Source organism: Podarcis liolepis, assembly GCF_965112155.1.
Source record: "Podarcis liolepis genome assembly, chromosome: 6".
NCBI classification, from domain to species: domain Eukaryota; kingdom Metazoa; phylum Chordata; class Lepidosauria; order Squamata; family Lacertidae; genus Podarcis; species Podarcis liolepis.
The window spans coordinates 81809955-81837344 of NC_139559.1; the positions used below are offsets into that span (position 1 = coordinate 81809955).

Consider the following 27390-nt stretch of genomic DNA (forward strand, 5'->3'; position numbering starts at 1 on the left):
TCAAATCTTAGAATTGTAGAGTTGGAGGGGACCACGGGGGTCATCTAGTCCAACCCCCTGCAATGCAGGGAATCTTGCCCAACGTTAAGATCGGCCTTGTACAGAGTACACAGGTTGAGAACCCAGGATATTGTCTGAAGGTACATGAGGCTTGCTAAAGCTAAGCAGATCTTGGTCTAGACCAGCCTTTCTCAACCTGTGAGTCCCCTGCAAGGCCAGAGCTCAGGGATGATGGAAGTTGTAGTCCAACAACATCTGGGGACTCACAGGTTGAGAGCCGCTGGTCTAGACAGAGCCTAGATGGATGACCACCTAGAAACCAGATTTATGCCACCTTGGATTCTGTGATGGGTGATCAGCACATGTAAGAAAATAGATGAAGCAACTATACTGCTAACACGAGCACGTGCCCCAAAGGACCAACTGGCTTACTAAATCTCAGAGAAGATCACGCCTAGGATTGGACAAATGATGTTGGCTTCTTCTCAAGCTACCTTCACTCTTCATTGAGGCATGGCAACAACATGGCAAAGTTCAGGAAAGAAATCAAATAAATAATAATATTAAAGTGGGATGGAGTCTCATCATTTACTCAAACAGTGTGGTGACCTAGGGAGGCTTGCCTAGTGCCTTCATTATATATATTTTAGGTGCCACACAGAAACATTCCTCTTCAGTCGGGCCTTTGGCTGATTCATATTCTACAGTCTTTAAAATGTGTCTGTGGGAAGGGGGGGGTTGTTTTGCTGTTTGGTTTTACTTATTTTCTTGTTTTTTTATCCTGTATTTTATTCTGTGAACTGCCCCGAAATCTTATGGTGCTAAATCTAAGAAATAAATACAGGTGCTAATTAATGTGGATCACATGGAATGGGAAGTGGCTCCCTGAACACCACAAGAGTTCAGGGCAGCTGATCCAAAATATTCTGGAAATTATCGTGTGGAAATGGCTTCCCCTCTAGGTCAACTTGAGTGAAGGAACATTAAAAAACTTATTGATGCCTAGTCAGATCATTGCTTCCTCTAGTTCAGCCTTTCTCAACCTGTGGGTCCCCAGATGTTGTTGAACTACAACTCCCATCACCCCTAGCTAGCAAGGCCAGAGCTCAGGGATGATGGGAGTTGTAGTCCAACAACATCTAGGGACCCACAGGTTGAGAACCGCTGCTCTAGTTCAGTATTGTCTACATAGACCAGCATCAGTTCTTCTTAGGTAGAGGTCTCACATAGCCCTACCAGGAAATGCCAGGGATTGTACCTGTATGCAAATCAAATACACTGAATACACTGAACTATGGTCCTTCCACCAATTTAGCAGGATTTAAGTGGGAAGCGGAGAGATGAAGGCAAGAGCTGCTGTCTAAACAGCCCAGGGAGGCTGTTTGCGTGGCAAAGGGAGGGCCTCTGCTTCAGGCAGCAAAATATCTTAAGCCAGGATGGCTGCCACAGTGCTATTTTAATAGATGAAATGGCCCCAAATCAATAATCACAATTGGCTAATCTGAACTAAAACCTTTAATGTGCGGTTTCACAGACCAAACAACATCAACAGTGTTAACTGGAGTTAAACAAAACAAACTCCAGCTGTTCAAAAACTTATAATCAGACTTTTCATTCATAGGGCGGGAAAGCTGCTTTGGTGCTCTCTCTCTCTCTCACACACACACACACACACGTGCATATTGCCTGCAGTGTTTTATTTTAATGAAATGATTATAAGACTCATGAAAACGGGGGTGATCATTGTGGAAACCTGCCTTCTAAGTGTTACAGGATTCATATCTGGCTCAGTTTATTTAGTATGGGGAAATAAACCCCTGACTTATTTCTGAATAGACAATTTCATAAATAACATGTGAGAAATGTTTTAATTTTGCGAATGAGATGATCTTAAACTTCTTTCTTTATGTGCTTGTTAAAAACAAGGCATATGTCCATAAATCTTTCCCCTTGGTTTTGAAATGGTCATTTTTAAGCATGAAAGGTTAGTTTATTAAAAAAACCAAAACACCATCTCTCTCTATAAAGGAGTACTTGAAAGACATTTTTCTTGTTGAAGAGAGATCGCTTATGATGCAGCAAAGCCGGCGAGTGGCAGTTAGACGCGCAACATTGCAAAGAAGGCAAAGGAAGCAAGGTTAGTCTTTAAAAAGGTAGCACGCCGAGCTTGCAGTTTTCAATTACTCTGCTTCAAAAGAAATATTGGATCTGGTATGTGGTTTGATGGGCATTTAGCATAACCTTGGTCAATATTAACCTCTTGAGTCATTACGTCTGGATGCTGATGGAAATAAATCAACTTTGTTGCTTACCTGCTACTGCTGAGAGAGTGCAGTCTGCAATGGAAATCCTTCCCAGCACTTACTGTTTGTCAACTTCTCTTTAACAAAGATGCAAGTAATTTCTGTACCACAAAGCACACAGCAGCAGCAGCAGTGCTTTGAAGAGCTCTTCCATTATCTATAAATTCCAAAGCGAGTGTGCCCTTGTATATTAGGAATTTAAACTTAAATGGGTAGTTTAACCTCGTAAAGCTATAATCCTGTGCACAATTGTTGTCAATTAAATTTATGCCCTGCCCTTCCTTCCAAAGGAGCTTAGGGAGGGAAACACACAAGCAATAAAACGTTTAAAAACATCCAAAAGCAATTCCTATACAGATGCTAACTGGGAAAGATCTCTACTTTTTGGAAGAAACCTCCATTCAACTGACTTGGGAGTAAGCTCCATTCAATCTACTGGGACTCATTTCTGAATAACCATGAAGAAGATTGGCTGAAAAACTTTTATAGACTGATTGGTGTTGGTCAATTGTATTTAGTGAGGTTGCAGTTTAAAGGGATACTTCCTCTTATGTTTGATTCTTTTTATTTATTTTATATTGGTTGTGGTAAACAACAACTTGGCCTTTCGCTTCTGTCCAACTCTATGAGTGATTGCAAATCCTGTTGCATTCAGTGGTTCTCACTCCCGAGTAAATGTGTTTGGGGTTCCAGTCTTTGTTTCTTAAGTTGCAAGTTGCATTTGCTTCCTCCAACACACCCAAAAGTCACCTACTAGGGCTTTAGTGATATGCAAATGTGGCTATATTTAATTAATTATTCAGTTAAAAGACAATTTCTTAATCAACAGGCTATTCGATATAATTGGTGGGCAACCCTAATATGTGTGCATTTGGTGCACATAGTGTAGACTAAGCCGGTGCCTGAAAACCTGGACATGGTACGGGGTGGAAGGTGCACAGGCTATGATGGACTTGCTCACAAATTTATTGACAGCTGCACGAATTATGATAGCTAGGAAGTGGAAGGGGCAAGCAGAATATCAAATGGAAGAATGGTATAGAGAAGAAGAGAAGAAGAGTTTGGATTTGATATCCCGCTTTATCAGTACCCGAAGGAGTCTCAAAGCGGCTAACATTCTCCTTTCCCTTCCTTCCCCGCAACAAACACTCTGTGAGGTGAGTGAGGCTGAGAGACTTCAGTGAAGTGTGACTGGCCCAAGGTCACCCAGCAGCTGCATGTGGAGGAGCGGAGACGCGAACCCGGTTCCCCAGATTACGAGTCTACTGCTCTTAACCACAATACCACACTGGTGTGGGATATCGCTATTAATGATAAATTAACATGTGCCATTAAGGCAAGATGGAGAAATTGTTTCGAAGAGATACAGAAAGTTTTTGTGGAATTTGTACTGTTAAAATGGAAAGGGGTCAAACCACCGCAAGAGGTGTTAACATTTTGGGAGGTTGGATAGTTACAATGGAATGGTCTCGATGGTGGGGCACACATTTTTACTCTTATTTATTTATAATTAGTAGTGTGTGTGTGTATGTGTGTGTGTGTGTGTGTGTGTGTGTATATGTGTGTATATGTGTGTATATATATATATATATGTGTGTGTGTGTGTGTGTGTGTGTGTGTATATGTGTGTGTGTGTGTGTGTGTGTGTGTGTGTGTGTATAGATAATGTTTTTTAAAACAAAACCTGGACGTGGTAAGTCAGCAGAGCTGTTATGTCAAGGAGATGTGTCAAAATGCAGCATAAGCTCCAGCAGCCTGTGCAAGGCCTCAAATCACCTCAGTTCTTGTTTGAAATAACCCCTCCCATAGTTCATTCAGCAGGGGGCACTGGAAACTGTCCAGGGTTTTGACTTTAAGCAAGTGACCTGCCTTGACTTTGCCTGGATTGGGCTTGGCCCACTTTGGAAGAGCTCCTGTTTATTTCTCCCACTTTTCCCCAAGCCACAATCCCAGTAAGCTGAACATTTAAAGGAAATGGGGATGGGCGGGGCTCTTTTACACTCATTCAGACGTATGTCTGGAAAATTCTATAGTCCAGGACACCCCAATTACCAGAAATGTCTGAAAATGTGGCAGTTGTGTGTCTCTAGGGCATCCCTGTATGATAAATATCTTTCTGGACCATGCAAACAGTTGTTTGCTTTCTCCCCCTAGAAATGGGGGGCACAAGGTAAATACTAGTAGGCCACCCAGAAAGCTGAAATTTGGTACACTCATAGCCCAAGGTACACTGATTATGACAGAAGTTGGAAACAGGACATTTTTGTACTGAACTTGGAGCATATAGTTTATCTCATAAAAGAGACCAGTGTTTCAGCACAGAGCAAATGAACCTGTGCATTAGGCTGAATTTTGGTGTGTTGGAATTCAGCATCCTTGTTTAATATGGATTTGTGGGAGGGTGATACTCCCTTCAGGAACATGTATCTACAGATATTATTTATGTGTATTTTTAGGATTATATGTGTATGGCAGTTCACTTATTTATGAACACACACACACACACACACACACAGAGAGAGAGAGAGAGAGAGAGAGAGAGAGAGAGAGAGAGAGAGACTCCTGAACGACAAATGCTGTATTCAGTGTATCTTATGCAATGCTGGCCTGAGACACTTTCCTGCCTGAAGTGAAGCCCCAATGGCACTCTCCCCTTCTGCTATGACCCATGCTTTTAAAAGGCTTGTTGTGCCAGATCTTGTCCCTGCCTTCATTGACTCAGCTGCCCTCATTGTGCCCCTTGAAGCTAGCCCTGCAAAAGCAGAGGTCATCACAGAAATATGACCAATGTTCCTAATATTTTCCCCATCCTTCTCATTCTTACAGCTAAGTAAAAGGTAAAGAACCCCTGGAAGGTTAAGTCCAGTCAAAGGTGACTCTGGGGTTGTGGTGCTCATCTCACTTTCAGGCCGAGGGAGCTGGCGTTTGTCCAGAGCTTTCCGAGTCATGTGGACAGCAGGACTAAACCGCTTCTAGTGCAATGGAACACCATGACGGAAACCAGAGAGGACCGTTATGAGTGCCAGAGCACACAGAAATGCTGTTTACCTTCCTGCCCCAGCGGTATCTATTTATCTACTTGCACTGGTGTGCTTTTGAACTGCTAGGTTGGCAGGAGCTGGGACAGAGGAAAGGGAGCTCACCCCGTCGTGGGGATTCAAACTGCCAACCTTCTGATCGGCAAGCCCAAGAGGCTCAGTGATTTAGACCACAGCGCCACCTGCATCTTAGAACTAGCACTGTGATGCCCAGTGTTGAACTCCAAATGACATCTGCGATCAAATCTCCCAATTCTTTGATTTCTTTCTTTTGATAAAACCAAGCTGCAGATTATCCTGATTCATAGCAGGACCCCAGTGCTGGAGCCCAGTTAACCCCTTCCCCTGTGCCATTTCCCCCATCAAACCCACCCCTGCACCAGTAGGTTTCCCCCAGCAAGGCAAATAGCAATTGGGGGGGCATTTTCATTGAGAAAACTGCAGGGGGAAAGGGTTAAAGGAGCCAGTGTGGTGTAGTGGTTAAGAGTGGTGGACTCGTAATCTGGCGAACTGGGTTCACTTCCCCGCTCCTCCACATGCAGCTGCTGGGTGACTTTGGGCCAGTCACACTTCTCTGAAGTCTCTCAGCGCCACTCACCTCACAGAGTGTTTGTTGTGGGGGAGGAAGGGAAAGGAGAATGTTAGCCACTTTGAGACTCCTTAAGGGCAGTGAAAGGCGGGATACCAAGTCCAAACTCTTCCTCTGTCGTAGCAGTCCCAGTCCAAATCCCCTCCCTGCAGCTACTTTTTGTGTGTGTGTGTTTTTTTGGGGGGGAGGGGAATTAAAGAGCTGGAAGATATGATTACAGCTCTCTAACATTTCATCTAATCCGACTATCAGTTTATTGAAAGAAGGTAAGCTGATCTCCATTTTGCCAGTTACTTAAATCAACACACATATGTGTGCACAGACATGTTATTTTTTTTGCTGACAGGCAGATGTTTTTGGCTAGTATAGGAAATCGACTTGGGTTTCTTTATACCTTTGCCGTGAGCCAAACCTATGCATGAGGTAAACGTGTGAGAAACTGTTGCAAAGTTTCGACTAACTAGACAATATGAGTACAGTCATACCTCGGGTTAAATATGGTTTGAGTTGAGCGCGTTCGAGTTGCGCTCCTTGGCAACCCGGAAGTAACGGGAAGTTACTTCTGGGTTTCGCCGCTTGCACATGTGCAGACACTCAAATTGACGCCGCGCGCATGCGCATAAGCGGTGAAAAGCGACACACGCATGCGCAGATGCACCGTCACTAGTTACATTTACCTCTAGCTGCGAACGGGGCCCTGGAACGGATCCCGTTCATATCTTTTTTTTAAAAAAAGATATTTATTAAAGTTTCCAATTTTATACAAACAAAAAGAAAAAAGCAAACATAAAAAAGATTAAAAACAGATAAATTTCACAACTTATTTTCTGATAACATATTTCCCTGACCTCCTCGTACCTCCCCTTCTTGTATATCCAGTTCAAGTTATTTGTACAGCAAATCCTTATCTCAGAGCATTACAGCTTAAAAACAAGAAAACACCTTATTTTCTCTCCAACATCTAAGATTATTATAACCTTAAATTCTTACTTATAGAAAGCAACCATTTTATCATATTCCTTAATACCATTACAGCTAGAAACCACTTAATTTCAATCCAACATCATTCAACATTGGATCCCGTTTGTATCTAGAGGTACCACTGTATTCTGAAATGGTTAAGGTATACAGTGGTACCTCGGGTTACATACACTTCAGGTTACATACGCTTCAGGTTACAGCCTCCGCTAACCCAGAAATAGTACCATCTTGCTTCAAGATGAAAACAGAAATCGTGCTCCAGCGGCGCGGCAGCCGCAGGAGACCCCATTAGCTAAAGTGGTGCTTCAGGTTAAGAACAGTTTTAGGTTAAGAACGGACCTCCGGAATGAATTAAGTACCATACTTAACCCGAGGTACCACTGTATACTTCATGTTCCCTGTTTTCAGAAGAGATGTACTGCATGTTTGGATTTTTCTAAAATTTTGAATGCCTTGGACCTGAAAGGAATACTCTACAATTTGGATACACTCATGGGAGGGGGGGGGGTCAGTGAGACTGTTAGTTGCTCCCAATCTTCTCTTTCACTTCCCTTCCCCACCTCTCTCTCTCTCTCTCTCTCTCTCTCTCTCTCTCTCTCACACACACACACACACACACACACACACACACACACAAACACACCTTTAATCAAAATGGTAGGATGCTGTGAATTGAGAAGAATATTGCGGTTAGGGAGAAGTGGGCAGGGGGGGGGAGTTTCAAATACTTTCTAATCATTCACAACAGTCCTAATGGAAGTATAAGCTTCTCTTGGAGCTGCATGGTTTTAATTTTGCTTCATATAAAGAGGCAAACATATTTACCAGATGGGAGTCCCCCTATCCCAAAGTTGCTTTTCAAACCTTTGGATAAATTACTGCTCAACTTCAAAGCCGTCTGCTACAATTACGGCTCCGGCAATGTCATTTTTCAATAATAAAAAAAGAGGTAGGTGCACACAGGGTAGCATGTGAAATGATATAGTATTTAAAAAATATTGGAATGCATTTTGAAGCTGAAGCTTTCTGAACAAATGGATCTAGTAAACACCCCCCCTCCCTGACCAGACCAGATATCAGCTGGTGTAAATCCATATAACTCCACTAAATTCAGTGCAACTGTGCCATTTAACATCTGCAATAGATACAGCGCTTTGGATTGAAGCAGAGATCTGCAATGTTGCCTTTCATGTTTCTCCCCTCCCCCACACTTTCTATCTGATTTTGCTGTGTTTTGGGGGGAGGGTTAATAAAAAAACCCCTACCTTTTCTCACAGATAAAAATATCTGAATGCAAACAGTGAGTGCAGTTTGGTCAAAGTTAAATACGTTCAAATATAAGACAAACTCTCAGAGCTAACTGCTTTGCTGTATATGTTCAAGTAGCTCTCTGTCTACTGTGGGCCTTAGGTAAGTAGGAATAGAACTGCAGCCTGATATTTTTATTCTCTCTGGCCTGCAGTGGCTAGTTTTGCATGATTTTATACTTTGCAATTTCAGGATGAAAGCAGGGATGCCAGACCCATCTCTCACAATTGGATTGCTGCCCATTGTTCTGGCTACTGGTCTGTTTCTGGGCACCATTCAAAGTACTAGTACTTTTACCTTTTAAGTTCTAAATTGCATTGGGACTGGATTACTTAAAAGCATCACTTTTCACCACACGAGCCTGCCTGAATATTCATGTTTGACGACTGGGACTCTCTTCCAGGTGCCCCACAGCAAAGTTAGAAGAAGAAGAAGAAGAAGAAGAAGAAGAAGAAGAAGAAGAAGAAGAAGAATAGTAGTAGTAGTAGTAGTAGTTTGGATTTGATATCCTGCTTTAACACTCCCCTGAAGGAGTCTCAAAGCGGCTAACATTCTCCTTTCCCTTCCAACCCCACAACAAACTGTGAGGTGAGTGGGGCTGAGAGACTTCAGAGAAGTGTGACTGGCCCAAGGTCACCCAGCAGCTGCATGTGGAGGAGTGGAGACGCGAACCCGGTTCCCCAGATTACAAGACTACCGCTCTTAACCACTACACCACACTGGCTCTCTTAGGTAACAATTATTGACTAGTTAGGTAACAATGGTTGACTAGTGACCAGGGAGATGGGCTTTTCAGTTATGACACCCTGCTTATGAAATGCCCATCCCTGGGAGACTTGCCTGGAACCAACTACGATGTCATTTGGGCAGAAGGTGAAGACCTTTTTATTTGCCAAAGCTTCTAACTGGTTAATTTGCTGTATCGTATTGATCCTAAACCTCTTCTGCCTTGTGGAATATCTTTGAGGGAAGTGAAGACTAAGCAGTAAACCCTACAAAAATACAGACTGGAATCCTTAAGATGGTTGGAGGGTGGGTGCCTTGTATGTTTCCTTCTGGCAACTCCTGCAGCCAAGCTGGTGCCAACCATATCATTCTGCTTTCCTTTGGACCAAATCAGTGAGAACAGGGCAGCCTGGGATCTCCATACACGCTGACCAGGCTTTCACCCACAGAGGCACATGCCATCGTCTCAAGAGACAGATGGGTGCCAACAACCAGTAAATTAGGTGAATATGCAACAACAAAACCCCTAACAATCTGACCAAAATATATAACTTTTTATGGATTTAGAGGGCCCTCATAATTTCTGGCTTTGCATGGCTGTTACCTTAGCATGTGCATACGTCTGACACTACTAGGGACCCCTGACCATTAGGTCCAGTCGTGGCTGACTCTGGGGTTGTGGTACTCATCTCGCTTTACTGGCCAAGGGCGCCGGCGTACAGCTTCCGGGTCATGTGGCCAACATGACTAAGCCGCTTCTGGCGAAACCAGAGCAGCATATGGAAACGCTGTTTACCTTCCCGCCGGAGCGGTACCTATTTATCTACTTGCACTTTGCCGTGCTTTCGAACTGCTAGGTTGGCAGGAGCAGGTACAGAGCAACAGGAGCTCACCCCATTGCGGGGATTCGAACCGCCGACCTTCTGATCAGCAAGTCCTAGGCTCTGTGGTTTAACCCACAGCGCCACCCGCGCCCTGTCTACTAAGGAGGAGGCAAATGACAGGCGGTGCCATTCGCTGGACTGGTTGTAAGTAAGAAGGCAGAGGCTGGAAAAGAGCAGGCTGAGGTTGGCAGGACAGTAAAGAAAATGCCTAGAATAAGGTTTAAAAGTCACCTGCTGAAATCTTTGGGGTTTAAGACTTTAACTAAATTGTACCCTGGGTTTGTATATTCTTGAGACACTGAATTAACTAGTTGATTGCAGAGGAAAAGTGGGAAGGAGTCCCATGTATCACTGTTGCTATTTTTCATAGCAATGCAGATAATGGAGGACTATGATGTGCATGTGTGAATTGGCTCCCATACATTTTTTGAAAGGATATCTTTGGCCACTGTCAAGAAGTTGAGATGTTAGCTACATCACCTCACCAGACAACTCATTATCACCCCGTGGCCACATGTCTCGGAAGAAATCAAAACAACAGCACAGAATGGAAATAAGACAACATTGGAAAAGTCTATTTTGACTTGCTTGGTGGAAAAGTCAAGATGCTGTGACCCACCTCACATGTGTCACATCATGAAAGACAATTACACCAGTGCCTTTCTGCCCTGGGAGCTGTTTTTGCATTTCCCCCCTGATCTGGACCAATATTAACAACACCAGTAAAATCCCTAGAAACTATATAGGGGAATAATTAATTCCTTCTCTCTGCCTCTCTCCTCACTGCCTTAGGGAGCCATTGCAACAATCCCCATCCTCACTTCAGATCTATTTGAATAATTAACAGCCAACATGTTTCACATTAAAGAGAAGGGTAGAGACTGCCATGATTAAGAGGCCTGGGAACAAAAGACTAGAAATGAATGTGGCATATTGATGCCAGCCAGAACAAGTACCAAATATGCCTGCCTGCTATTGGAGAGGCATTTAGCTAGCTTGAAACTACCTGGACTTTTCTACCTGGCTTGAAATGAGTTGTCTAGAGAGAGACAAAACAATAAAACACTGAACTGGTGTTATGAGGAATTCCTTGTTCCTTAATGGCCATGGGATGTTATCTTGTATACTGAGACAAGTTGCTTCCTTGTATATTTATAGTAAAGCCTCACTTACCTAGAAGCTATGTAGTCTAATTCATCTCTTGTTCCATAAATGCCTTTCTCTAGTCCATGCTTTGTGCACTGTATAAAAATTCATCGAAGCGAAATGAATTTTGGAAGATAACTTTCGATGGAATTCAAGTCAGCGTTCCAAAATGGGCGCAAATTAAGTGATCTTCCAAATCGTGTACAAATTGAAATGGATTTATTTTTAGCTGTGCGGATATCTCCTTTGAGCGTGTCAGTGGTCTATCTGTGGCAATAAGCTTTGAGTTTCAGTCCAAAAATGAGCTGGGGGATCTGCACACCTGGGTCTGAATTTTCAAAACGTGGACTAAAATTCTGCAAACCTTCCAGTATCTGTGCATTTGTGATCACTTTACAGAGTTTGTAACTGGTGCATATGTGTGTGTATTTATGTTCTACAACAGAGATGGGTAGGAGTTCACTCGAGTTCCCCAGTGGATCTTGGACCAGTTTTGGTGGGCTGACATCGTTTACAATTGTAGTGGCATGGATGGCTCAGCTGAACAGGTAGTAGTAAGCAGAAAACCCTTGAAAAGAACACAGTGCCCCCTCCATCTGCATTAATTCTCCCCTAGCATAGCCTGAGTTCTTACTGCTGGCATATTCTTTAACATGGCAGCATTGACACCATCTTTGTATATGCGTATGCTTATGCAAAGATGGCGGTGAAGCTGTAAATTTGTTGCCACCATTGTAGCTGAGGAATATTCCAGCGGCAGATGACAGACAATAGCAAAGCTTGGAGTATAGGGCTCTGCAGTCTGATAAGACCAGTTGTACAAAATGATTTCAGGTGGCAATTAAGGTTCTGGGGTTGAGGGCATTACCTTACCTGTAGCACAGTTTGGCTCGGCATAGGGCCTGTAGCAATCGCACTGATAGCTCAGCCACAAGTTGATGCAGCGCCCCTTGTTTTGACAAGGGTGGTGTTCGCACCAATCCTTTTTGGTGCAGCCTGCCTTGACATTTAAAGATGAATCAGATGACATGTTCTCTGGGATTATAATGTTCAAGTCTATTTCAATGTCCTGAAGACAGCCTACAAACGAAGGTGCAGAATGCATATTATAGATGTTTAGTAGAGAGTCATCGCTCCTGTTCCCCACTGGCAAACCACCCAAAAAAGTGCTCTGAAAAGTAAACATTGGCTGATCGCTATCTATGGTGGCAGTCGCTTTACTGAGACATGGCTCTATACAAGAGCTGTCGAGTAACTTAAGAGTAACTGCTCTTGCTATGGTTACCTCCACTGAATGCCATTCGCCATCACTGACATTCTGTGCTATATGCAAAAAGGCCTTTGACTGGTTATTATTGACTTGCATGGATAAGTGTAAGTAGCCATTCAGTAACTCCAACTTCACAAATGTGCTTTTGTCCCCTCGGTGGAATAGAAAAGTTGTTGGCTGAATAGTCAGAAACCTAAGGTTTATGTTATAGAAACCATCCTGGACAGGCGTTGTGATACTGTTAACCCGAAGGAACCCATTTCCCTGAAAAGACAATGTGGTCATTGTTTCACAGTGTACTCCGGTATATCCATTTGAACATATGCAGCTAAATCTGTGTTGTCCGTCCGTAAAGTGAGGAACACACAGCCCCCCATTTTGGCATTTATGTTGAACACATCCGAGGAGGACTTCTGTGCAGTTCCAGCCGCCATAATATATGCCCTCCTCCTCTCCGGTTAGGCAATGACAAGTATAATTCCCAAGATAATTCTCACAGGTCCCTCCATTTTGGCAAGGGTTCATGTGACATTCATCAATGTCTTCTTCACAGTGGATGCCTGCGAGAAAGCAGAAAGGCAGAATGAAGGCCTTGATCCTATGGACCAGGTTAGGCTTAAAGTTGGGGTGCTTCCAGGTGGAGACTTAAGACTGTAAATGGGTCACTGAGATCTCTCAAATGAGTCATTGCAAAGTTTATTTTTTAACTTACTGGAGTAAAATACAGTCTGGCACTTTAACTATGGCATCTGGTGAGTGCTTTTAAAAACCCCCCTGAATGCACGAGGAGCACTCATCCCACAATATACACCTGTCTGGAAGCATTCTTTTATCTCTCAAAAACAGAAACACAATGAACCATGTGGCACAAAATATACGTTTTTGTCCCCCAAGTATGGCTGAGTTTGTTGATGGCTGGGGGGGTGGGCGGGGGGGGGGGGAGGAGATACCTAAACTGTCCTTGCTGTATCTATCTGTCTACTCCCATTTGGACTTCTTAGATCCAATTTAAACAAGATGGTGTACATATAGAGAAAACACTGCCCACGTGTTCACTGTCACATTTTATATCAGGGCTTATGTGCATGTTAAATACCCTAGGGATCTGTGGCTGGCATACTCACACTGCAACTTTATTAGCTGAGGGTCTGATTAAAATGTGAAGCCAACCACATGGAATACTGGCAAATCAGTTTCAGCAGTTGGACCTTAATGCTTACGTAGTAAGTCAAGATCCCGCTTTGGAAAACTCTCTCATAGTTGGTGTGAACTGGCTAAAGTCTCTGGCTATAGCTTTCGAGGCAGGTGCATTCTGGGGCTGATTTCCCACTTTCTTGCCTCTTGTCTAGTCACTTGCCCTGGAGGACAGCAGTGCAAAACAGCTGCAAAGTATTTCAAAGTCAGGAAGGAAACATTATTTCCCCCAATTTGTATTCATTTCCCACAGGTGCAAATGACTTGCTTGAGCTGCAAGGCAGCAACGAATGGTGCCGGCTATGTTAAAAATATTAACATCATGTGTTTTATATATATATATAGAGAGAGAGAGAGATGGAAAATAGTTCCACGAAAACATTTGTTTGTAAATCCAATACATTTCCACCTTTAAATTAAGCGACATGCTTTATAATTAGTAGAAGCAACAAAATGTGCTATGGAGCAAAACGCAGTTGTTAATGCAAAGTGAATCTAAAGTAACAATAAGGTGAGATTTGTTTGCTATTTCTAAACAGCCTGAATGTAGGAAAATGCTTTAGAAACGAAAACAAAGTACGACCTCCAAATAGTAGATTCAATATCAACAGTATTGTCCTATTGCAATACAGAACACATTATTAACTTTTTTAAAAAACAAAACCCAATTGAGGAAGAATTCAGAACTTTTCTCTTGATTCTGAGTTGGCCTCTTTCCAAATAATCTCCCCTGATTATCTACCTTTCAGGTCTGCCAGGTTTCAAGGTGCTTACAGAAGGTAGGCCACTCTATCCTGCAGCAGACAAACTCTATGGTGCCATCCCTGTATGGAGTTATGTGTCAGGCCCTATAAGACCGAACATAAGTGGTCGAGTGTCTTATCGGTTTGGAAGCAAAATGAAGAACACCTCAAATAAGGATCTACCGTATTTTTCGCTCTATAGGACGCACTTTCCCCCCTCCAAAAATGAAGAGGAAATGTGTGTGCGTCCTATGGAGCGAATGCAGGCTCCTTGGCTTCAGTGATAGCAACGCGAAGCCTCCAAAGCACAGAGGGAGAGCTCCCCCCGTGCTCCGGAGGCTTCGCGTTGCTTTCACTGAAGCTGCCTGAAGCCCCCAGAGCGCAGGGAACTCCTGCTGCGCTCTGGGGGCTTCAGGCAGCTATCCGCAAGCCTTCGGAGCGCAGCAGGAGTTCCCGCCGCACTCTGAAGGCTTGCGGATAGCTGTCTGAAGCCTGGAGAAATTTCATGCATATCAGTTAATATCTTGACCCTCCCTCCACGAAAATAGCTGTTTACTTCGCTGTTTTCCTATGTCGCGAAGGCTGAAATTTCAATTCAGTGGAGCAGGGTCAAGATATTAACTGATATGCATGAAATTTCAAATATAGCTATATAATCCCTAGTTTAGGGAGATAAGACCTTTGGAGCAGGCTTTTTTTGTTTTTTTAAAGAAAAGTTTTTAATGAACCGCCCTACTGCCCTACCCTCCACTGGGCTTCCCGGGTCCTGGAAAGACGGCCTATGTGAGACTAGGCTGAGTAGATTAGTTAATACAGAGCATGGTGCTATCACAATAAATAAAACCTCCCCTTCAGTAGTTTCAAGCACTACTACAGGTTCCACATAATATCTGTACTGCATTGTTTACTGTGACAGCACCTGCACTTTGGAACTCCCCGCCTATTGCAACAAAGCACGTGCCTTTGCTAGACTCGTTTGGGGCACCTGCTAAAAGCATTCTTCTTTAGGCAAGCATACCTAGATGCTTAGGAAGTTGAAGTAATTTTAATCTTAATATTTTAGCTTTTGTATGTTTTAAAGTAGGATTGTTATTTTTTCTTCATTTTACTGCTGTGGTGTTTTTTTTTTGTTTTGGTAAACCAGGTTGCAGGTTTTTTTAAAAATAAATTTTATTAAATAAATAAGCAATAAATATAAATAAAATAACACAAACCAAAAGACAATCCATCCTGTAGATTTAAGTATCTGTCCATAGCTGCCTACTTGTTATCGGAGGCCCAGAATCCACCTTCCTTTGTAAGAAAATATGAAATAACGTAAAACCATTTTTGCAGGCAAACAAACAAACAAAAATGTGTTGGGGGGTGACAAGAAATTTTCCGCACTGGGAACCACCTGACCTTGCTAAGCACCTGGGGGAACCTGGAGGGTCTGCTATACTTATCTCTTTACACCAATGTCCACTCAGATATTTAACTTCTAAAACCTGGCTGAGGAGTCTAAACCTCAATTGAATCAGATTTCTCTTAAGTGTCTAAATTCAAGCAAAAAATTAAATTAAATTAAATTAAATGGCACCCTTCAGATATCCCCTCAGACTAAATATAGCAGCAAAACAGTTGCAGTGCTTAATCAAGGTCAGGAAGTGGGGAGTGTCCTTAATACATTTGAACCATCGCATTTGAACTTTTGATTTTTCATCTGAAGGTAGCTTATAGAGCTAATGAAGGGAATCTGTCCTACGTTCTGGAGGCAGCGCCACCCAACCCTTTTTGTAATTAGCAGCTAATATTCCTTATTGTTGGCCTTCTGGGAAGCAAGGCCACTGTCACCCACGTTAACTGGATTAGGGAACATTTATAGAACTTCAGAGCCCGCCACTCAGAGACGCCCATATTTCAGTGGACTGGAAATTATTTGCATGCCAGCGAAGTGTGAGATGCGTCAAAAGTTAGGTGTGGAAAGGGAAGGGTTTCTCAGGCATTAATTGTTTTCAGCCAGCACAGGCATCTGCTAAACCAAATGTTCTGTGTTTTGTTATTGTGGGGAGTGGGGATCAAACCACCCCAGTTTTTATTGATGTTTACAGCGAGCACAAGTTTCTGATTAAGTAAGTATATGTCAGATGTTCTATTCCCTGTCTACAGAATTCAGTAGCTTTCTTCCTGTCCATTGTCATGGATTGTACTTGAAAATGAGGCCAGGTATATCCGTAGCTGTCAACTTTCCCCTTTTCTTGCGAGGAATCCTATTTGGAATAAGGGAATTTCCCTTAAAAAAGGGAAACGTTGACAGCTATGGGTATATGCCATTCCTATTTGCAGACCCTTTCCCTTTGATACTTCCTTCATATACTTAATTCTGTGTTTTCGTATTGCCCAGCTGCAGCTAACTGGTGTTCATGAAAAATAAATGAGTATGCAATTCTGTGCCCACTTACCTGGGGGGTAAGTCTCATTGAACTCAGTGAGACTTGCTTCCAAGTAGGTAAGCATAAGATTGCACTGTAAGCCGCCTTAAATGTGGCTCTGAATAGATTCATGGGCTTACTAAAGCAGTTAATCAGGCTGAACGCTATTCTGTGAACACTACTTTTTACAACTTCGTCAAACATGAAGCAACTGCTTGATATCGTTACTGGCAGCAAACTTGGTTTAGGAAAACCCCCCCAAAACATTTCTTTCTTCCCACAGTTTCCAAATATATTCTAATTATATTGCACTGATATAATTAGAAATCTGATATTTAGGTGCAGGTAGGTAGCCGTGTTGGTCTGCCGTAGTTGAAACAAAATAAAAAAAATCCTTCCAGTAGCACCTTAAGAGACCAACTAAGTTTGTTATTGGTATGAGCTTTCGTGTGCATGCACACTTCTTCAGATACCTGAAGATACCTGAAGAAGTGTGCATGCACATAAAAGTGCATACCAATAACAAACTTAGCTGGTCTCTAAGGTACTACTGGAAGGATTTTTTAAAAATAATATTTAGGTGGCGAGAGATGTAACAGCTAGTTTTGAGTTGAGACAGAAAGAAAATAATAACCTGTGACCGCTACCATAGATAAGCAACACAAGTCTGTTGGTTTAGAAAAATATATATGTGAACAACATTTTCTTCCAACCCTGCTCAAAATATATTCTAATTACCGTATTTTTCGCTCTATAACACGCACCAGACCATAACACGCACATAGTTTTTAGAGGAGGAAAACAAGAAAAAAAAATATTCTAAACGAAATAGTGGATATATGATTTTTGTGGTTCATGCTGTGGCCACAGACATGTAATCTGACGGTGAGTTTGGAGTAGCCCAATGCAAAAATCCTGAGGATCCATGTGGATCCATGCTTTGTAACCACGGAGGAGGGAAGGAAGGGGAACCCTGGACCCTCTGCTCACGACTGCAGCAGATCCCCCCCGCTACCCGCAGGCATTCGCTCTATAACACACACAGACATTTCCCCTTACTTTCTAGGAGGAAAAAAGTGAGTGTTATGGTGCAAAAAATACAGTATATTTTATTAGAAGCAACGTGATATTCAAATTGTAAGCTTCACATCTAGGTCTGAGGAAAGACATTAGCTTAGAGGCTGAAACCAATGCCACAACCAAAATTACCTGCGACCATTGTGATTAAAAGAGCCCAAGCTTGTATTGTAGCTGCAACCATTTTCCCCCACGGCAGACGTGGTCCTTATAGCTGCATTGCATATTCCACGAGATAAGTATGGGGTCTGAAGAGGAAGACCTGAGCAGGTGAATCTGCAAATGTGGTGTGCTTGTCAGTTTAGCTTGGTAGTGTTTTTCCTCAACAAGCCAGATCAGCAGGGCTTAACATAAGGCTCATTACGTGCTGACGCAATTGTTGCACACTATATATACTTTCTTAAGGAAATCAGCCCTGAGTGCTCACTGGAAGGACAGATTGTGAAGCTGAGGCTCCAATATTTTGGCCACCTCATGAGAAGAGAAGACTCCCTGGAAAAGACCCTGATGTTGGGAAAGATGGAGGGCACAAGGAGAAGGGAACGACAAGAGGACGGGATAGTTGGACAGTGTTCTTGAAGCCACCAGCATGAGTTTGACCAAACTGCGGGAGGCAATGGAAGACAGGAGTGCCTGGCGTGCTCTGGCCCATAGGGTCACGAAGAGTCGGACACGACTAAACGACTAAACAACAACAAATATATACTTAGGCTGCAATCCCAGACACACTAACCTGGAATTACATTCTGACAGAATTCAATAACTTCTAGGTTAATGTGTTTTTCATGGTGGTATTTGTGTGGTACTTTCCCCTGCTCACCAAACTGCCCACAACATCTAATACAATTTAGCTACAACGAAGGTTGACCTATTTAATTGCATACCCTCCAATATTTCCCTGATGAAAACAGGGACCTCCTATTCAATAATTAATAATAATAATAATAATTTTATTATGGGTTGCCCTAGCCACTCTGAGCAGCTCCTAACATATTTAAAAACATAAGAAAGCATTAAACTTTAAAAAACATCCCTATACAGGGCTCTTTTAAAGGTGTCTTCTAAAGGTTATACAGTGGTAGCTCTGAAGTCGAACGGAATCCGTTCTGGAAGTCTGTTTGGCTTCCAAAATGTTCGGAAACCAAGGCGCGGCTTCCAATTGGCTGCAGCTCCACTGTATATAAACTGTACAACTAAACAAACTGTTCTGTTTCAAAGGCGGCAACTACACTTTGGAGAAAGGGATTGGTGAGTATGGCTTGAGCATTTTGATTCTCAACCCCCCGTTTTAACACTGACTGCCTCATGCTTAAAAGAAATAAATAAACGAGCTGCAGCAATTCTTTACCGCTCAGTATTTTCAAAAGGCTTCTTCATCCTGAGGCGCCACTCCATATCTTATTGAATAATCATGAAAATTCAAATTTTGCCACATCTGTGCTGCTAATTGTCAAGTGATAATTGCTCTTTGCTGAAAGGAGGAAATGCACCTTCATGAGAGAGGCTGAGAGGAAGCGGGTGAGCCAGGAAGTGAAGGCAGCCAGGCTAAAGTAATGGTAATTAACCCTCATGCTTCAGGGCATAAATCCATTGTCTGCTGAAAGGGTTGGAAAGGAATGTTCCGTCCACCCGAATGATCATCCCTTCCCCTTTTACTTCAGCTGGCGAATGGAAGGATCATCCAAGCCTTTTCCTTTCTTCTGTTCATTCTGAGGGCTGCTAGATTCTAAATTGAATAATCTAATCTGGTCCAGCAAACCTCATGATTGTATTAGTGCGGCTAAGGCCCCTCTCTGCCCTGCCTGCCAGAGGCGGCTGCATTATTTTATTCTGCTCTCTGTAGCTGTTCCCTGCTTGTAGGCAACAGATCAACTTGCCTCATCACCACCACAAAGTAAACCTACAATTCAGAATTCCACAGCTCAACTCCCACTGTTTTCTTCTGCTGCTAGTGCAATAGTCTCGTTTTATTCCCCGGTCCCCATGTATGTTAATATTTCTCCCTCTCAGTTTTTCCCTTCTTGCTCTTTGTCTTTCCTTTCCTCTCTCTTTCTTGTCCTCATAATAATACTGCCTTACACAACTGACGTGGTGCTGGTCTCCCCAGTGTAACCAGTGGTGGAGCATATGCCCACGCTGCCCAGGGCGGGCACGCTCCCAAGGGGGGCAGGGCATGGAGGGTGCCCTCCCAGGCACAGGATAGCCGCTCGGCGGCCCGGAGCAGCGTGTGCGCCCTGCAGCCGAGGGCGGAGCAAGCTGCCCATGGTGGACATTCGGCGCACCGCCTGCCCACGAATCCCAAGCCTCCCCAACCTGTCAAAATGAAGGGGGAAGGGGGGAATGCTGCCGGCAAAGCAGTGCAACTCTCTCCCTTACCCCAATGGCTTGGGGTAGGCAGTGCGCCGAATGTCACCCCGCTCAGTGAGGGTACCCGGGGTGGACCGCCCCCACCGCCTCCCTTTCCTACGCCCCTGGGCTGAACCTGCCCTATTTAGAAAGTTTCTATTCCAACCTTCTTTTCACTAAGCTCAGGGTGGGTTGTATCATATACAGTGGTGCCTCGGGTTACAGACGCTTCAGGTTACAGACTCCGCTAACCCAGAAATAGTACCTCGGGTCAAGAACTTTGCTTCAGGATGACAACAGAAATCGTGCAGTGGCAGCGTGGCGGCAGCGGGAGGCCCCATTAGCTAAAGTGGTGCTTCAGGTTAAGAACAGTTTCAGGTTAAGAACGGACCTCCAGAACGAATTAATTAACCTGAGGTACCACTGTATAGGAAATTGAAACAATGCAATGAAATTAGAGCAGATAACAATATAGTTAAAACATCATTTTTAAAAAATCATATTAAAAAGTCCAGACGATACTGCAAAAATAAAAATAAATCTCATAGGCTCATAGGCTCATTGCATATAAATGCTTGAGAGAACAGGTACATTTTAAATTGACACCAGAAATAAAATATTGTTGACACCAACTGTACCCCCTAAAGAAAGATATTCCCCAACTGAGCCCTATTCCGTGTTCCTGCTAACTACCATTCTTGGCAGCAGAACATTGTAGCACATAGGCTGTCTGGATCCCAAGTTGTTTAGACTTTATATATCACCCATAACACATTGATTGGCACTGGTTGCTAGAGCAGAGATGACCCCTTCTACCCCAATTGCACAGTGCTGCTCCAACAACCACAGGTTCTGGTGTGCTGTAGGCAGGTTCATCTGCTTAAACCCTTTCAGAAATCATCAAAAGAGCGAGCGGCTTGACAGGACAAAGTTCCCCTTGCACCCCAGAATACTGCTCACAGCCCCCGCCTATCATCTGATGAAACGCCTGTGGGGACGTTCAGAATATTCATCCCCTCCTTCCCACTATTTGTGCACCAATCAATGAACCAGTGCTATTTTTCTAGAAAAAGAGGCGCCACAACTCACCACAAACACTTCTCTTGTTCTCTTACAATGGTGCCCACCTGAGAGGTGCCGGAATTGAGTTTCAGCAAGTTCCAGGAATGCGGGTGGCGCTGTGGGTTAAGCCACAGAGCCTAGGACTTGCTGATCAGAAGGTCAGCGGTTTGAATCCCCACTCCCATTGCTCGGTCCCTGCTCCTGCCAACCTAGCAGTTCGAAAGCACGTCAAAGTGCAAGTAGATAAATAGGTACCGCTCTGGTGGGAAGGTAAACGGCGTTTCCGTGCGCTGCTCTGGTTCACCAGAAGCAGCTTAGTCATGCTGGCCACATGACCTGGAAGCTGTACACCGGCTCCCTCGACCTATAGAGCGAGATGAGCGCCGCAACCCCAGAGTCGGCCACGACTGGACCTAATGGTCAGGGGTCCCTTAACCTTTAAGTTCCAGCTGAAAAAATATAAGCCCTGCTAGTAACATCTCTAGAACATTGCCTGGCACCCTGAGTTCCTTCAACCCGAGCCACATTTCTGATGTGGATGGACAACTGGCCACTGCAAAAGAAGGACCCTCTAGGAGTGGGGAGAAAAAGGGGGGTCCGTAGAAAGATGGAGAACATCTGGGATCCCAGACTTGCATGGCAAGGTGGGTGCCATGAGAACTATGTGCGCTCTCATCAGTCAGATCCTGTGCAAGACCTTGGGTGGGAATGCATACAGCAGGCCTGAGGGCCAGATCTCCATTGGGCCATCTACTCCAAAGGCCTTTACCTGACTAAGCTAGCAGGGAGGGTGGGAGAACAGAAGGAAAGGAGAGGGCCACAGAAAGCGCAGAAAGGAGAACACAGGTAAGGAGTAAAGAATGCAAAATTAAAAGTGGAGACTCGACTATCCGCAGGGGAAGGGCCTGTCGTGGGGAGTGGGATCACTGATTTGGACCCTGCCACTGGGAGGGGCAGTTCTATTCTCCTGTCCTCAAGGATCCCTGGGGAATAGACCTTGTTCCTCAAGCCTTTGTGGTGGTTCAAGCCTCACTATGGCTTAGGAGCCCCACCACCTGTGCCCTGTGCAGCAGAAACACTTTACTGCCATCTGCATGTTCGGACATCTATCTGATCCTGTATTCCTGAGGATATAGTCTATATTACAAGTTGCACAAAGGTATGACGGTAAGTGCTATTACCTTTCATCTGTTTTGAAAAGCCTGGCCAAGGTCAAAATGTGTTGCTTTCCAAATAGTTGAGAGCACTGGATTAAATTAAATAAAATAAAATATTGCAGTGGACTTGGCAAGCAAATTTCCTTTGCCTTCTTGACAACACTTAAGGGGCTTAAAAGCATGTTTGCTTCTTAGATGAATTCCATTACATAGAGGGCTTGGGCAACGTCCAATCTGCTATGAAAGGGGATTGTGCATCTTGTCGCTTGTTGGCTGCTTCTTGTTCATCCTAATTGAGATGGGCATGTACAGCCATTGTGCTGTCTAGTGTGAAACTGCTCCTGCCTTTAACTCTTGCCCAGGGAGATAGCAGCTGCGGGAAACAGTTCAGTGGCTTGCGAGAATTCCCTGTATCGCTAAAATGCAAACGCGTCTGTATAATATGTAAAAGTGACTGAGTTTGCATAGCCTCATTGTCAGACCATGTTAAAACAGAGTCTTGGAGCCAGCAAGGTAGAAAGTGATAGTTTTAATAGGATGGGGCTATTTGGAAGAGGAACACAGTCCTAAGAGGAGCACAGAAGAAAAGAAAGCCTGTGCGGCGTATATCTGTAACGCACCAATATCCAATCTAGAATAGCGCTTATGTCTAGTAGCTGTGTGCATAACATTTGCCTTCGCCTTTGTGTTTGTTTGTTTGTTTTCAAATTGGGTTGGGGTAGAGAAGGCTGGGGGACTGTCACCATGCCCCATTTCTGAGAATATCTGAAAATATCATCCATCAATACTGGAACCAGATGAATGGTGAGAACTGAAATTGGTGAGGCAGCGAAGCGGTTCACCAGAAGCAGGATCAATTTGTTATTATTTAAACAAGAGGGTGGCGCTGTGGGTTAAACCACAGAGCCTAGGGCTTGCTGATCAGAAGGTTGGCGGTTCGAATCCCCGCAACGGGTGAGCTCCCATTGCTCGGTTCCTGCTCCTGCCAACCTAGTAGTTCAAAAGCACACCAGTGCAAGTAGATAAATAGGTACCACTCCGGCGGGAAGGTAAACGGTGTTTCCGTGCACTGCTCTGGTTTGCCAGAAGCGGCTTAGTCATGCTGGCCACATGACCCGGAAGCTGTACGCCGGCTCCATCGGCCAATAAAGTGAGATGAGTGCCGCAACCCCAGAGTTGGCCACGACTGGACCTCATGGTCAGGGGTCCCTTTACCTTTAAACAAGAGGGACGCAGGTGGCACTGTGGTCTAAGCCACTGAGCCTCTTGGGCTTGCCAACTGGAAGGTTGGCTGTTTGAATCCCCATGACGGACTGAGCTGCTGTTGCTCTGTTCCAATTCCTGCCAACCTAGCAAGCTCGAAAGCATGCCAGCGCAAGTAGATAAATAGGTACCACTGTGGTGGGAAGGTAAACGACATTTCTGTGTGCTCTGGTTTCTGTCACAGTGTTCCGTTGTGCCAGAAGTAATTTAGTCATGCTGTCCACATGACCCAGAAAGCTGTCTGCAGACAAATGCCGACTCCCTCAGAATGAAAGCGAGATGAGCGGCACAACTCCATAATCGCAAAAATACATTAATAAAAAAAAGTTCTTTTCTCCCCATCCTTCTCCCTCCCAAAGGTACTGTGGACATTTAATGCAGTTGTACAATTATTAGCATCTAACTGAATTCAATCTAGTGAGAGAGAACCATAGAACTGTCGAGTTGGAATGGGCCGTGGGGGTTCTCTGGTTCAACCATCTTCAATGCAGGAATCTTTTGCCCAGTGTGGGGCTCAAACCCAAAACTCTCATGCTGTACCAGCTGAACTATTTGTAGGTTAGGCCACAGTAGGCTAGGCTGCTTCCCTCTCCTCTTCCTGCACACCCTCAAAATCTGAGGGTTCCCAGATGCCTTCATGACACAGCACAAGCCCAAAGTCACTTAACGGGTTCTGAGGGACTTGTCTGGTTGGCTAGTGCTACTGATCAGGCAAAAGGACATAAAAGGAGGAATGGAAGAGCAAAGGAGTTCTGCAGCTCTACTTAAAACTTTTGCAACATGTATGTCAGAATTGCTGCTTTTCTTTTTTTTAATGCCACCTGGCGAACACCTGGCGAAGTCACCTCGTGGTCAGGGCGCCCCGTTTCGCATGGAGGTGGCACGCGCGCGGGCGTCTCTCCCCCACACACCTCTCTCTGCGAGAGGCTCAGCCGCTTCACTGGGAATTGGACATACTCTCATAGTGATATTTTGTGACCGGCTGTGATGCACAGGTAGCCGACTGGCTGCAACAAGGGATGGACAGAAACAACTCCAGGAAGCCTCTCAGAACAGACATAATTGAGGAATAATAAACTGATAGCCATTAGGTGGCAGCAAGAAGTCCTCTTCTGCAGAGTTTTAACAATATGTCCATAAGTGACTGTGGAGGCCAATTCTGGATCCACACGTCCTTCCACAGTGGGGACATTGGTTTCCGGGCTGGAGTTGATCATAGTGAGGATTTGCCAAGCGTGCCTTCCTCTTAGCACTTTTTAAAAAAGCATTATTACAACTTCTGCAGTTATAATAATGGTCTTAACATATAGGGTTGCCATATGCCTGGAGTTTCCTGGACACAGTCAGAAGCAGTGTCCAGCTGCAAATCGCTGAAATGTCCACGAAAATCTGGATGTATGGCAATCCATGTCGGAAGTCCAGATTTTGCTGAATTTCCTTTAAAATAGCTCCAAAACATTTTTTGCTCAACAAAAAGGGCTCAACAACTTTTGTGTTCAGAAAGGTTAGCTAGGGATGTGTGAGAGTTATCTTAAAAACTTAAAACGGGTAATGTGTCTTCATAATCAAGCTCAGCATCTGTTTCCTACAGTTTGGTAGGAGTCGGTATAAATATGCATTATCATTCACGTTCTTACTTACCTGTAAACTGCAATTAGGAGCTGAGATGCTATGGGGGATCATTTAGGTTAAAAGATAATTTATGTGACACACCACCTAAAATGTACCTTCTCCAGTATTTGTTAGCACACTTTATTTTGGCGGTTTGCATCACAACAAGCTTTTGCATTGTTGTTGTGAGCTTATTCATGAAGCTCACCTACAATAATTAGCCACGCTAATGCAAGGAACCCCTGTAGTTCCTCGTGTAGGGAGAACTCCCAAGCCTTTTCTGCCGAGTCTGCTGGAGGAAATGCATACAGGCATTATGAGTTGCATAATATCATATCATCAAGACTTCAAAGTCCAACGTGGTGTAGTGGTTACACAAATGTTAAGGTTAAGACTGTGGAGACGGGGGTTCAAAACTCCCTCTCAGGCTACAATTCTTTATCTACCTACCAGGAATAAGTCCCACTGAATTCAACTGGGATTCTGTCACCAGGAAGAAACCACAGCCCGTTCATTCTGCCCCTTCTGCTATAATTAAAAATAATTCTCGAGAACTTGGATTGGTTCCCATCCATGGTGGACACCCACATGGTTAAATAACCCAGAATATAATGCCCTGGCCCACAGATCTATGAAATTTATTCATAGATCTATGGCGTGAGGCATTACAACTTAAAATGGCGGGCGACCACCATGGATGGAAGCAGAGCTAACAACCATCCACCACTGAAATGTATATTTTTTGGGGAGGGGAGGCAATGGGCAGCATAGTGAATGGTGATGCAGCTGAGTCAGGAGGGTGAGGGGTCCTGGGATCCTCAGCCAGTGCACAAAATGGCCGACTGCATACAGCAAGCCTGGCCCTACCACCGAGTTAGTATAATAGAAACAAACACTCCTCTCCAGATATGCCCTCCATATTGCGGCAGGTGAAGTAGCCCTTAGATTCATTACCATCTGCTAAACCCAGAAATGGAATGTAATTTTATTAAATTTGTGGGGGTGGGGGTGGAAAGAGGGAGGGAGAGATTAATCGTTAAATTTAGAAAACAGATACAGTACTGTCTGTACTTGGCTTCTTTAAAACTGCATTCATTTGTGGAAACTGAAAGACTTCACATTAAATAACAACAAAACGGCTGTGAAGGAAAGAGGGGTGGAGATGGTGTGAATGGAAATATGTTTACATCTCAGTGCTTTCAAGACGAAGCTGAACACCATTTTGCAGCTGAGAGCATTATGCGTAGCGTTCAAGCTGCCCTTGGCTGTGCTGGTATAATTAAGGGTGTGTGTGTGTGTGTGTGTGTGTATGAAACAGACTGGAGGGTGTTTAACCTCTTCTCAGCCTTTCCCTCATTTTCCACCAATCTGCGGAAAGACCTGCAATGACCCATGTACACTAGTCTGGTTTCTCTGTGGAGGATGACATGGTTTTCTCTTTCCCAGACTGGACAGTTTGGGACTTGTCAGTGTTTGCTGCTCTTCCCCCGCATCCGATCTCTGTATGGTGTTTCCACCGCGTTCCCCACCTGTTCTGACCCCTTAACTTGAGAGGTCGCATTCTGGAAGCCTCTTGTATGGCAGCGCTGAATTCTACCTCGGGCCAGCCTGCTCAGTCAAGCCACCTAATTTATACGCCAGGCCACGGCCCGGCATTGCAGTTCCTGGATTCCAGGTGCAATTATGTTTAAAGGAAAACACGAGCCATTTTGCGCACCCCAGAAACTCGGGAGAGTTCAAAGGGGCGAAGACGTGTTTCACACCATCCATAAAGAGCCTGAAATAGATTTGAGAGCCAAGTTTGTAATTGTTACGGACATTTCTGAGCCTCCCAACTGCGACGGCAACGACAGGGTTGTTTTTCTAAGGTGACATCATCCCTGCCGCAGGCATTATGGAATCCTTATGTAAGTGGCTACAGACTGGCTTCTAATCTGCATTACTGCAGCTTTAGCAAACATAAAGGAGAACATATAGAATAGCTAAACTCGAGATCTGTTTTCCTGGGATTGTGCAACACACTGTGGGTACAGCTAATTAGGAAATGACTCCCCCCCTCTCCCCCGCTCTACAGCCATCTTTTTTACTCCTATAATTTTCCTGTTAAAGATACAGAGGCAAAATGTGCTAGGTTTGTTTTTTATGGGCCTTGGGGAAACGTATGCACAGCAAACCAATTTTGCCCACGCAAAAGTATGTTTCTTGAAAAAAAGAAAAAGTTGTCATCGTTCAGAGAAGGGCAGCTGGATTGAAATTGTTATAGACCTGGCCTTTTGATAAC

The 27390-nt window shown here is 44.1% G+C and overlaps 1 protein-coding gene across 1 annotated transcript in view; it reads right to left on the minus strand.

Annotated features, from left to right (window-relative positions):
- CRB1 (crumbs cell polarity complex component 1) overlaps positions 1-27390 on the minus strand; it is a 138089-nt gene that overhangs the window by 34444 nt on the left and 76255 nt on the right. Inside the window, exon 6 of the mRNA XM_083506716.1 lies at positions 11849-12805. Within this exon, the coding sequence (XP_083362842.1) occupies positions 11849-12805 (957 nt within the window). The remainder of the gene's footprint in view (positions 1-11848; positions 12806-27390) is intronic.